The 13,585-nt window shown below is 41.2% G+C and overlaps 1 protein-coding gene across 8 annotated transcripts in view; it reads right to left on the reverse strand.

Moving 5' to 3' along the window:
- The window catches only part of BCAS1 (brain enriched myelin associated protein 1), a 48,698-nt gene extending 39,168 nt beyond the window's left edge, over positions 1 to 9,530 (reverse strand). For 6 of the 8 annotated variants that reach the window (XM_068700398.1, XM_068700396.1, XM_068700399.1 and 3 more), the window contains exons 1-3: positions 6,700 to 6,854; positions 4,063 to 4,139; positions 3,867 to 3,948 (exon numbers count right to left, since the gene is read on the reverse strand). In XM_068700398.1, the coding sequence (XP_068556499.1) occupies positions 3,867 to 3,948; positions 4,063 to 4,139; positions 6,700 to 6,823 (283 nt within the window). In that variant the 5' untranslated portion in view covers positions 6,824 to 6,854. Of the gene's footprint in view, positions 1 to 3,866; positions 3,949 to 4,062; positions 4,140 to 6,699; positions 6,855 to 8,723; positions 8,831 to 9,375 lie in introns of those variants that run through there. The other 2 variants (XM_068700394.1, XM_068700395.1) reach the window with 2 other exon arrangements.
- Positions 9,531 to 13,585: the final 4,055 nt, after the last annotated feature.

Consider the following 13,585-nt stretch of genomic DNA (forward strand, 5'->3'; position numbering starts at 1 on the left):
GCTACTACTATGTGAAGGACATGCCATAAAATAAGTGCTAGGTTTTCTGCTATTGTTGCTTTGGACAACAGAAAAAAATCCATCTAGTGTTTGCATGGGAGACACCACCACACCCCCCCAAAAAAAAAAAAAAACAAAGCCAAAACAACAGTGTTGTGATGAGACTACACGAATTTTCAGAAGCATTAGAGTTCCAAATTAAGACTTTCCCTCCTTTCTTAAAAGGAAAAAAATACATTAATATTCTTTTCCAATCTTTCTTGTCCCGTGTAAATAATGTTGACAGCATATAAATGCTCCAAGAATAATAATTTCACAAAGTTATATAACATTGATGTTTACCTAGCAGATTTAGTGATATTAACAGATATGGAGGGAAAGAAACTAGTAATGAGAATTGCCGTGATTATTCTTTAAAAAACAACCAAAAAAACAAGCACAAACCAAACTAAAATATGTTGCATTCCACACTGTATAGATGGACAGATATTGCAATACGCTCATGTGTGTTAGCTACAGTCTGGTAAAAAAAATTGCTGAAACTAACTTATCCTCTGGACTTAAGTTGCATCTAACTGAACTTTTCTTCCCTGTGCAACCTTTCTGTTCATGAGCATTATTAAGCAGGTCATTTAAGGACCTGCATGTAACTACTACCCAAATACAAACTTTTTTCCCCCCATTTTGTCCTCATATTACATTTCTACTCTATGCAGTGCAAATCCCAGAGACAAGCTCCTGCTAGTTCTGTCCACCAAGCACTTATATTACTTCTTCAAAAAGGCCATCAGAAAACATTAAGAAGTCAGGATAAAATTTTCTATCCTTTTGTTCACAAAGCAAGACATCAAGAAATAGCAGTAAGGGCACCACTACTACTTCAATGGCTTTGCAGAAAGAGAAGGTGGACGATAGCACTGTGCAACGTCTGCAGCCCTGGTAATCAGAAGCAGAAAAGGCAAGCAATGGAAAGAATCCCTGAGCCCACACATCTGTCAGCCTGTTTGAGCAGAAGCAGCAGAGAACCAGTCACCAATCTGCTCACCCAGATGTGAAGCAGATGGTTACGGGGCCCTTCCAAATAACATTACTTCCCCTAGTCATATTAAGTTAGTTCTCTGCGTTACTTTTTTCCCCATTATATTAGCAGATACAGATTTCATAGACTCATTTTATCAGCTATACTATTTAACACAGAGCACATGGTCAGATCACTAGCAATCACAAAAATGCAAGCTAATAAGACAAAGGCCACAAACACACATCTATTAATGAAATCCTCTTGCTTCACTTGCCTTTTGCAGCTCTGTTGTCTTCTCTAGGAATGCTTACTTTATGGATATAAAATAGATGGCTGTATTTTTTTAATAGAAATATCAACTACATTTTCTATAAGAATAACTTCTATTTCCAATAAGCACTCCTTTATCACCAACGCCTTGATTAAATTATAGAAACTAGTGCAATTTCAGTGCTATCTACATAGTTAATGACTTAACTGCTGCTTAAACATTAATAAAATTAAAATATGAGTAATATTATCATAGGCCAGTCAATTTTTTCAACTTGCTACATAAAACAGTTTAATAATTACATTAATTAGGTAATCCATTTAAGTAAAACATACTTCCTTTTATGTATTTAAAAGAAACAAATCACCATACATTTACTTCCTAAGACTTCAGACAGTGTAAATCATCTGGCTTTTATTTACAGCCCAGAACCCTGCTAGCTTGCATGATCAGAAACACAACTACAGGCTATTATTTTTTAGTGGACAACCATTTAAACTGATTTCTTATAGCTAGATGACATTAAGAAATTAGTCACAGAGTCGAGATTCTGAACTGTAATCAGTACCATCTACATATCCCCGTACCTATCTTGATTATTTTTCTCTTTTTTTTTTTTTTTAAACTAGATGCAAGTCTGATAAGTTTCTCTTAGCAACAAGTAGAAGAACGTTTTCTCTCCTTACAGAGATTGGAAAGAATAGTTGGCTTTCATTATATTCTGAGAACAGAAATAAATCCAATACGAGGAAAACACTGACAAAATTAACTTGGCTGGATCTTCAGCGTTGTAAAATGTAGCAACACTGCTACAAATGAGCACTGCTGAAGGCTGGTCAAGAAGGCTCCAAAGCCAACAAGAGGTAGTAGGAGAAATTAATGAGGTGCTGAAAGACAAGGAGAGAGAGAGACATATCTGTGGCTGAGAGCAATTCCCCGTGAATACGTGGAGACAACTTCTTAAGATTGTTTGCAGCCCAATTTTTAGTGGTCAGGCCATATACTTCACACCAGATTTTCAAAAAGGATGTGAACATTTAAAGCAGTCTCAGCTGCTGACAGGCACCTCTCCCTGGGGAACCCAAGGTTCAGCTTTACCATCACTTGAAAGTCTGGTCGGTGTCCTGTTATATACACCATGAAATAGGTCTGAAATGGGATGTACTAACTCAGCAGTGATGTACCCACACCCCTGCAAAAGTACCTGATATCTCCCTCCTTTTGTTCTTTACAGTGTATAAACAAGCACTGTGCAAAAGCCAAGCCATGCTAGATACCGTTCTTCCAGACTAACACCCCCAGTTTACACACAAGGGCATATCAATATGATTTTGTTAATGTACAGATAAAGAGAAAACTCCACCCTTATGCTCCAGTTACCCAGGTACTTGGTGAATAACATCCAACACGTCCTATAACAGTAGAGAGGTGGTCATGGTTACAACATTAGTCTTTTATGACACAGTTTGAATAAACTTCTAGTAAATAAGACTAACCTCTGGCAGTATTTTCAGCTGTACTACATTCTTAGCTTTCACTTATCTACCTCTCTATTGTGCCATAACTCAATTCTAGATAATTTAAGGTGACACACAAGTTTTATTTATGAAGATACCACTGCAAATTAGACAGACATGCCCCTCTCTCTCCCCAAGGCATACTACCTCTAAAATGAGAGCAAAGTAGACTTCTGTGTATGCTGCTCTGACTGAGAATGGGCTTGGCAAAGGAAAGCATCCTGACCAAAAGTGCAGACATTTGCCTCCTGGAAGTTACTCCTCCACAGAAGCCGGGAAATGTTTTAAAGTTTAACATATTTACTTTCTAGCCTGCATTGATCTACATTCTTAGACACATTCAGTAACTTCTTTGTTTGTTTTTTGATAATCTCCTACATCCCCTCTCCAGACTATCAGTTTCCACACTAGCAGATATTTCAGTCTGGCATCTGAGCACAATGACCTCACTTGGTAACTCCCTGATAGCATCAGGGATGCCATGAAACTATTTAAAGACAACTTGTTCTCCCTCAGAAACATGCTCTTCTGCCTCCTTCCATCCTGCAGAACAGCTTCCCATCGCATCCCCCACAAACACAGAGCCTTGCTAAAAAAACAGCTCATCCTTGCATTGGTGTCATTGACACATTATGCCCCAGTTTGTGCTCTGAGACTCCTCAGAGACTTCTTAGAGACACAATTTCCTCCAGAACCCCAGCAGAAGCAGTTTATCACAGGACACCCTGAAAGGGACCAGTGTCAAAACGTGCCTATACTATCATACTTCATGCTAACCAAATTCTGTGGTCTAATAACCCCTTTGGGGGACCAAAAGCAGAACCAAGCTCCTAGAATAATTAAACAGATTCCTGAGGACTTGGAATTAATTTCCTATTTCATTTTTTGAAATATTTTAACTCTCAAGCTTCTGAGCAGCTGCATATGTTGATTCATAGGTAAGAATCAAAAATATAAGCTCATGTTTTAATATGAGACTGTATATCACAATTTATTGTTGTTCCAGCATAAACTTCTCTCTCTGGTGGCAGAGACATAAATGCTACTCACTACATACCTCCACCATTCATTGCAGGAGGATGAGTCTGAACAAATACAGCAGATCCATTTTTGACACTGGTAGAAGATTCAGGTAGAGCCTGAAATACCAGATAAAGTAGTTCTTAGAATTAGACACACCAGGGCATTTGAAAAGTATTGACTTCTCAATAAGTTGTAGTCAAGAAAGATGAGAATGGCCAGCTCTTGATTACCTGATAACTTCTTATCACTGGGTATGCACTGTCTTCTTTAACTTCCTCTGGGACACTCACTGTGTTGCCCATAGCTCCTGCAAGATAGGGAAATAAAAAAAAGAAAATGTACCTTTTTTCCCATTAATAGATTTACTACCTAACTAAAATGAAGAGACAGCCAATGGCAACAGACTTTGATAGCCTGTTAAATTCCTTGTAAGCCCCACCTGCTTGCCCCAAAGCACCTGTCCTTGTCATCAGTCTGCACCCACCAGAAGTATTCAAAGCAGATTACACACAGGGGTCACAGCTGCTCTCTGCAAATGGCACAGATTAATGAATTCTTCTTTCTTGAAGAAAACTAGATACCATCACTCCAGCATCATTTGTTAGGACTCAATAGATAGGAAAAATGTGTGGAGTTAGTAGCAGAATAAAATGACAAAGACCAAATAATATGAATGAATTACAGCAGCTTTGTAGGGTTTCACTTTTTTTTTTTTTTTAATTTGAGAAAAAGATGAACAGAAAAGAGGCAGCATGCAAAGAAATCACACACATTCACATGTTAGTTCTGAAAATCTGCCCCTGTGTTGTAGGCCATTCTGTATAACAAATCCTACAGAGAAACTATCCCGTTGAATATGGCTGTGAAAGTATGGGGCAGCTGTAGGCAGATCCACAGGTCAGTTGCAGCTCACAGATGCACTGAGAGATGTTTTCTCAGCTAGCTGGAGCTGCAGCAAGACAGAAGCAATGCAAACCAGCCACCACTGACTTCATCTGTGGTCCTGGATGCATATTTCAAGTAAGATGCATCTTGTGTTGTCACAACAGTACCATTACTGCTACCCAAACTGGGCAGTTTAAAACAGCTTTCTCATGTTCACACCTACTGGAGTCAGATCTCTGACTGCAATAAAAGCATAATTCTATCTAGTTAATTAACATTAAGTCATTAGATAATTCAATGTTTTTTTAAACTGTTCTTATTTCTCTAAAGTGTGTTTAAGGAGCAGTATATTTGATTCAATTTTAGAATTTTTTCAATTCAATCTTTCCTATGTAGAAGTATACATTCAACTGTGTTGTCTTTTTCCCCTTATGTATATTTATGTGCCCTGTGGACTGTGAATTCCTTGGGACAAAACACACTCCCTGCAACATGGTTGAAGGCTGAGGGTGGAGGAAGGCTCCTGTTGACTTTGGCTCAGGATATACATACATATGGAGCATTAAAGCTGCACAAGCAAACAATAAGGGGAGATGCTTCTGAGCCATGCCTTGAAATAGGAAGGTCTCCAGAGAGAGGAAGGCTGAAGGCTGCAGCCCCACTCCAGCCTCAGTGCTCATCCCGCTGGATTTCCTGCATGGGCACCATGGGTGCCAAGTTCTCCTCTGCTCCTTGCTGCTGTGCTGTGTGCCTGTATGGACCAGCGTAGCTGCAGAGGTGTGGAAGAGCAACTTCTTCCTTGGTGCTTTGACTAAACAGCCTTCGACTATTAGAGAAAAGGAGGAAAAGAGCAGTTTTGCTAAATCACCTTCATTAGAATTTGAATCTTGGAAGCAGGGGGAACCTCTCATTTCGGCTTCCAGTTACTGCTTAGAGTTCCAGCTGGTTGTGTTTTTTTTGGTAACCTCAATCTACAAACTTTTCCTTGACAGGTTCAGATCTGGTTTCTCTTTTATGCTGCATCCTAGCTGACATGAAATCGAAGCCGGGCCTCTCTTCCAGGCATGGTTTTTGTTCTCTGAGTGCCCAGCGCTGAGCTGGACACTAAACAGCCCCGCTGATGCTGAAACATGAACGGCGGCCATGTGGTGCTGGGAAATGCTGCAGAAATAGTGGCTGTAGCACCGAGCCTTGATTTCAGACTGCCGAGTTGTTTTACAGGGATTTTATCTTCTCAGCTGATATTTCCACTATAAATCAGAACTTCTGATTTATTGTGGAAAACAGCCAACATCTCCCTGTGGATGTACAATGGCCTCTTGTCCTTGCTATGTAGTTCTGTCTCCTAGCAACATTAAGTATTATCCTATCGGAACGGAAGAAAACAAGATTCAAATCCTGCTGCTTAGTCTCAGTGATAAATTTAGTATCCAGTTGAATCTGGAGGATTTACTTTTGTTTTCCATTCACAAGGCCTCCTGGTTTATGCCAGGAGACAACTTAAGCAAAGGGTGGAATATTTGCAGGTTACGTGCTTCCTTTTTCACATGTGCTGTGAAATAAGCATATATCTGAGGGGAGTTGAGAAGCAAATTCCTATTTTTTCTTATTTATTTCTATAATGATTTGTAGCTTGATTCTCAGTTACTCCAGTTTCCTGTCCAGTTCTACTCACATCAAATAAGTTATCTTTAACTGATACAGAGCAGAGATCATAGGCTCTGATTTCTGGCATATTTTGTCCTAGAAAAAATTGCCCATTTTCTACAGTCAAGTTTATAATTCAGACTGAAATAAAACATGCACAAAGGCTACATGGAATTTTAAAAGATTTTCACTTTACCAGAAGCTGGAAAAGTCTTGGAGGCTATTTTTGATAAAAGAGCAGGACTAACTTCCTACATAACCACCTCAGAATATGTCTCCAGAGCACTGAATGCAGTGCTCCATCAAGCATGTATATTATAAACCTTCAGACTTACCTTCTTGCAGCAGTAGTTGATTATTACATTGCATTGGTTTTTGTATGGTGTAAGTAGTTGCCTTTTTATCATGCTCTGAGGCAAAAAGTGGATACAGAAAAAAAGGTGTCAAGTCTGTGGCCATTTCTATGTGTACAGAACTCACTGTCCTAGCCCAGATCCTCCAGTAAAATTAGGAAAATGTATATGCATGCATGCTTCTGCCTTATTTTAAAGAAAAAATGAAAGGTCACTGCCACCTATAGACAAAACTGAGTATTGGCAGAAATGATAACAAATATAAAATGGTATCAGACTGGCAGAGATTCAAGATGCCAAGCAAGCAATGTCATAGCTATTCATTTCTGCCATAGCATCTAGGAATTGCTGCTGCAGAGACTACTGCTTCTGACTGCATGCATATGTGGCTCCAGATTTGCAAAAAAACAAGAGCTCTGCTCGAAAAAATTAAATGGTTACATTTTTCCCAAAGTGCTTATGCCTCTAGTTTATACAAATAACTCATTTTTTCTCTCATTTGAAACATCTTCTCAGGTCTGTTTGAAGCTAGAAATATTAAAAGTGGAGCCACGAGGATTTAGGAAAAAATAAAGGGCTCCCAGTGCCAACAAAAGTTACATACACAGCATTGGTCTTCAGGAGCATTCAAGATCTGGCCACGTACCTGTTTCTAGTGGGTAGAACTAGATATTGTCAACTGCTGGAAACCTGTGTCCAGCTGTGAGTCTGTCCTGGTAAATTAACTCGATCCCAGCCAAACCCAGGACAGAGTCCTACACTGTCACTTGGGTGCTGACTTGGTCTGTCTGTTGGGTGTTCTTGGTATGTCTCAGATATTAATCAGGGTTATCTATGAGTGGTGCAACCACCAGGCAGCCCTGTCCTGCATGTGATAAGCACAAAGCTGGTCTCTGTAGTAAGCTGTGAGAATGGAGCAAACCCTCACCAAACCTGGGAGGTGTTGCTGGTATGATGTCTATGTTATTCACACAGGACAAGGCAATTCTCAAGGACTGAGAGGGGAAGAGAGAGGATCCTGATGCAAGAACATGTATATATATATTTTTTTTTTCCAAAATGAAAAGAAACCCTTAGAAATGACGAGGAACTGGAGTAAGCACATTCTTATCCTTGGGCTTCCTTTCTAGATATAGATTTTCTGATTAGGTTTCAAGGATTTTATCCTCGTGGGGGGCTCAACCAGACCCACTGGAATGCAGCCTGACTGGTTTAAAAAGGAACATTTGCTACCAGCCTCCCAGTCAGACACAGCTCAGAAACAGTTCCTGTCCCAAATTATGCTTCACTGCTTCAATTGTAATGCAGAAAGGAATCCAAAAGAGAAATAGTGTTTTTATCATTATTTTTGTGTTACATGAACTGTAGTGTGCCCCAATCATGGGCTCAAGACTTGGCAAAATTTGTCTTTTTCTCTCGCTCTCGGAAGCATTATTTTGGTCTTTGCAATGTGGTAAAACTTTTGAAAACTAAGAGACAAAATTACAACAAAACCCGTGATCTACTGTGTACTCTGCCTAAAGCCAGATAAGCTTGACCTTTTTAATGTATTGACCAACCTACAATATTACAATTGCCTGTGTTGCAGTGTTTATTAATATAAAAAGTACACACAGATTCAATTAATTTCATGCCAGAACTTGCCATATGTTATACTTAAATGTCAGAAAAGAAAAAGATCAACTTTGCCTAGTTCGCTTTGTATATAATTTCATTATAGATACGTCCGCTCTGCAAGCATTGGAGAAAAACTTAAACAAACTCGTGTATGTTCCAGAGGCAGCAGAAGAACCTAGAGGCATCAGTTCACGCAAAAAGCAGTCCCAGGGCAAGGACTGGATCCTCAGCTCCCCAGTACATCCCTCTCCTGAATCCTGCCTCTTGGAGAACAGTTGAACTTGGGGACATGTCAGCCAGTGGCCAGCTAGAGGAACAGATCCTGCTCTGATCCATGAGGAGCCAAGTAAGGACTAATAACAAGACAGGGTTTTAGAAAGTCTCCTTACCTTCCTTCCGTGCAGCTATCAGTTGCTCTGTTGCAGGCAAAGATTACTTGGACACGTATTGGGTAGAAAGACACCAGTGGACAAAGGCATCTGAGGATTGTCAGTGGCTAAGGCAAAGAAATGGACAGACAATAGACAACAAAGAAGTGTCAGGAGAAGGAAGGACTGAGATGACTCACCCAAAGCAAACAAGAAACACCCAAGAACAATCTGAGCAGCAACCAGGCAGCTGGCCGTACATTCAGGACATGCAAAATTACAGGTCCTTGAGGCTTTACGGGCAGTTTTTAACACAATTATTTCAGCCACTCTGCATTGTACTTAAATGGGAAAAGCAGAATTGTTCAAACATTCACACCCCAGGCTTTCAGGGTGGGAACAGTCCTGACCTGGCTGGTAGAAATGCTGTCAGAAAGCCGATCTTTTTTGTCTTCTGTCCTTTTGCAGGAAATGCCAATGCAAAGAAAGGAAGAAACTCATAGCAGGTACCTTAAAGCCCAAACAAAACAAGCCAAGCACTTGTAGAATCACCCAGGACCATTTAATGTGAGAGCACATGCAGGGTTCAAGCATGGGACAGAAGTGAAGAAGGAAGAAGAGAAGTGAAGCCAAGAAAAGCCCAGAGAAGAGCAGCAGCAGCAGCATGAGTTACCTCAGGGTGGGTGGCCGGGCACCAGTCCCCCGGGAGCCGGATCTGCTCAGGGCCCGGTGCTACTGGTGGCTCTGCCTCTACTCCGGCACTGCTCACACACTGGGTGCAAACACACAGAGGGTGGAGTTGTCCACCTTCCCGGCCCTTCACAAAATATGTTCTGCTCTTGAGCTTTCTGGCCACCCAAACCTGTTCAAATGTGTATTTACGATTATGACTCTGGGGGCAGCCCAGTGCAGTCACTGTGTTGGAAGTTGTGGCGTTGTGCTGAGCACCTGAAAACTCTTCCAAACATGGGTGTTTCCCACAGCGGCAGAAAAAACAAAGCGCATTTATTGACACGGCTGTTTGCTCTACTCAAAGTGGATCTTAATATCCCTCCATAATGTGCAAATGGACCAAGCTTTTGTATCTGAAACCTGTTACCTGTTTTCAGGACTTACTGCTCCCTCATGTGAGTCATGAAGCCCATGCTTGGACTAGGCTGTCTGCAGCAGGAACAGGATTTTGTTGTCTGATTTCTTGCTACCTCACAAAAAATTAAACTTGGTTTCATGAACTGGGGTTCCCAGAGACTCTCGTAACACAACCAACAAAAAGATCCTTTATTTGATAGCTTGAGAAAGCAACAGCAAAGAGTCTGCGGCAGGGCTCGAGGGAGCTTGCTCCTCCCCAGCGCAGCGGGTGGCATTGGCCATGCTGCTAACAGTGGCAGGATGTGAAAATACTAAAAGCATAATGGCAAATTCTCCTTAATTATTAATGAAATATCCCGAGGCCAGGGGTTCCCAGAGGTTCTCTTTAGGTTTCCTTTCATCGCAGCCTGCTGTACGTAGATCACTTGACTGTCAGCTTCAAGTGTTCAAATATATTAATCAGCTAGTTTCAGGTTGTGCATTGTCTGCACCGTGTGCCTCAGGATTCAACTACATTAGAGCACCAGTGCAATCCCCTCAATCTTTTCCCCTGTTGGCTTGTTCATATCATCTAGATGGCACTTTTATTTCTCTGTGGTGCTTTGTTTTTGAATATAATTCTGTTATTAAGCATGACAAAGAAACAGAAGCAGATCTGTAACAAGGGTGATGTGCTGGCTGTGAATGGTGTCAGCTGTTTCAGAAGATGATGAAGAAACAATATGCATGAAACCAGAGGTCCTGGTTGCCAGCAGCTCAGCAGAGCATGGGAAGTTGGATGAATATTCTGATTCTTTTATGTCTTCAAGCATTATAGGTCAAGCATCTTTGTCATATTTTTTTTTTCTTATTTTATCACTTAGATATTGCAAATCTTTGTCTACAAGCTCAGAAGATGCCCAAGTTCAGTCTTATAATCCTGTCCATCCTGTCTCTGGATGATAAACATGGTGGTAGCCAGAAAAATTATCTGCAGGCTATGGCACAAAACACGAACCTGATTGCAAAATAAGTCGTCTGTTCAGTGTCTCTGGACTAGCTTCCACTCATTTTTAAAAATTATTATTTTAGATTTTGGTCTTTCTTGTTGTGTTTAATTATTATTGTTATGAAATAATTTTGAGATGCAAGGTATAAATATTTAATTTCAGGAATACTTCATTCCCTAAAAAATGTCATTAAGATTCATTAATTCTTGGAGTATATTTTGCTTTCCCATGTGTTTCCCATGTTCCCATTAATGGCAGACAAGAGGTGCCCATGGCAAAGCACTGCCTGCTTTGCTGTCCTGGTGGGCAGTTGTTTTCTGCATTATGCTTGGGAATCTCTCAGGAGGATGCTGGCAGAGGGAGGAAGACTTGGGCACAGAATTTCCTTTCCAAAGCAGAAGAAACTGCTTTTTCATGAATTTTCAATGATTTTTTTTTATTATTATTTTTAAAATCCAAAATCTATAATGAAACTGTCACAAGATAAATCTTTCTCCCCTGCAGGGAATGCTCAGCTTGTGCATCTGACAGCTGCATAAAACTTCCTGTTAATTAATGGCACAGAGCTCCTGACAATTATATATGATTAGCCGGTTTCTTTTATTACAGTCCAGCATGGGAGCCAACAGCATTCAAATATTGACAATTGAAGAGAAGATTAACATTGGTTTGTATTTCCACATGGTTTTGCATTTGAGGTCTAGAAGGGGGTGATGTCAATTTAAGGTGACATCCATCTGGCTGCTGTGGCTTATGTCACAGAGCAGGAGGGATGAGCAGCAGTACAACCTCAGCAACACCAGGGAGAGCTGCAAGAGGGAACCTCCAGATCAGCCGAGGGAAGAAACAATTCGGCACAACTCGTCGGATTTTTACAGCTTCAGACAAAACACAAATGACGCTTTGACTCAGACTTTCCCATTTCAGTCCCAATAGGATGGATGAAGTGAGTCACAGGCTTTCTTCTTTCCCATGAGGGAAGACCAGCTCAACACTTACATTGCTCAATTTGTCCTGTTTCCAAGGCACAGGAGCTGCCCAGAGGGTGGCGAGGAGGAGCGAAGGTTTGGATGGATGGCCTGAGGGATTTCACACAGCTCCCAGGGTCTGCAGGGCCTGCCCCATGCTGGTGGCTGAGTAACAGCTGTAAACACCGATGGGTTGTGAAATAGAGGATACTTCACTTACAGTGAAAAATTCCAAGTTCATTGAGTTCAATTTAATTTCTGTCCAAGAGGACAGTGGAAAGGGTAAATTGGGTACATTTTTGTCTTCTTTAGCCAAAGAAATAGGCTAAGGGAGGAGGATTCAGCTGGAGTTACAGGCCTGCATTAGGTGATATGGGGTCTCCAGGCCAGCATCAGAGGAAGTGGGTACTGAAATCAAGCAGGTGATATGGAACTGTTTCTCTGTAAATCCATCAGAAACTACATAACCACCTCCCTTTCTGTGGTTTCAGCTTAATCTAAATATCCAAACTACATTTAACATCATCTGACTGTTTCAGTGGGAATTTTCCCCAAATAAATTGTTTGCCATAATTTGATACCCTGTGCCAGGGAAGGCCATCCTGGCTTTTGTACTGGCATAGTCCTCTCAGGAGGGTGGGAGGGAGCCTATCCTTGCTAACACTTCAGTGAGCAAACGGCACAGCAAGAGTTTGAGTCTTCAGATGGACCCTTGCATTTCTAAGAAATTTTGAGTGAGATCTGCAAGGTTCAACTCTGTCAGATCAGTGAAGTTACTTCAGTAATGGCAGAGCAGAAGCTCACAGGCAGTGCAATGTGTGAGTGAGCTTTTCGCAGACCTGGGCATTCCCAAACTGTGATGTTGGCACTCCTGCACACCTGATCCCTGGGAGGAAATCCTGTTTCTGCTTTAAAAAAGCTGTTTCTGCTTAAATTATGCCTAAGTTTTAAACTTTATTGGATCTGGCTCCTTCACAGTTAGCGCTTCCTATTCCTGAAGAATTATGTTTTCAGCAAGTAGGTTTCCCCCACTGTCTCTGACAGAGCCCATATTAATCGCTGAATCTGTCTTGTATTTAAGCCAACGCAGTCTGAATGGGTAGTGAAAAGGCGTGAGTGATTGCTTCAGTGTGGGGGGCCCCGGGGAAGCAGGAGGAGCAGCAGTTAGAGAGTTAGAGCCATGTACTGCCAGTATCTCAAGGGGATGGCGTGTGCGGCTGTGGCTGCAGTTGCTGTGGCCTCACGCTGAGCTAACGCCACTGGGCTGGGAGGAATCTCACTGGTTCCATGAGATCCCAAAGCAGAATTTGGCTCAGATGCTTCAGCTGAAACGCAAAGCTGAATGAGAAACATTTGCTCAGGCTGCTTACCAGAAAGAGCCTGAACATGGTTTTCCAAGCTATGTATCATGGCCTCTGGTTGCTCCAGACTTTGATTGTGGTTCAGAGTGCTGATGTAAGAAGAGAACTGGTGATCTGTTATTGCCTCTGCTTCCCCATCACAAAATCAGGTTCCTGCTGCCACTTTTTTTTTTTTTTTTTTTTTGAGGGAGAATTACAAAATATACACCAGCTATTTCTTCATGTGGGAGCTTCTAGAACAGATAAAAAGTGACTGTGTCAGGATTGAAACAGAGAGTTATTGTATACATAGTTCCTTAGTGGGTGGGACAGGCATTTGAACCACAATTACTCTCCTGTATGAGCATTTTATGTTTCCATCAAATATGCACTGATGATAACAATACTATGTTAAATATTTCACTTCATTAATACAGCTTCTGCAAAGGCTGGGTCACTGCTTTTGCCAGCTGTCACAGCTTTGGAGCCTGATGATG

Source organism: Anas acuta, chromosome 16 (assembly GCF_963932015.1).
Source record: "Anas acuta chromosome 16, bAnaAcu1.1, whole genome shotgun sequence".
Lineage (NCBI taxonomy): Eukaryota > Metazoa > Chordata > Aves > Anseriformes > Anatidae > Anas > Anas acuta.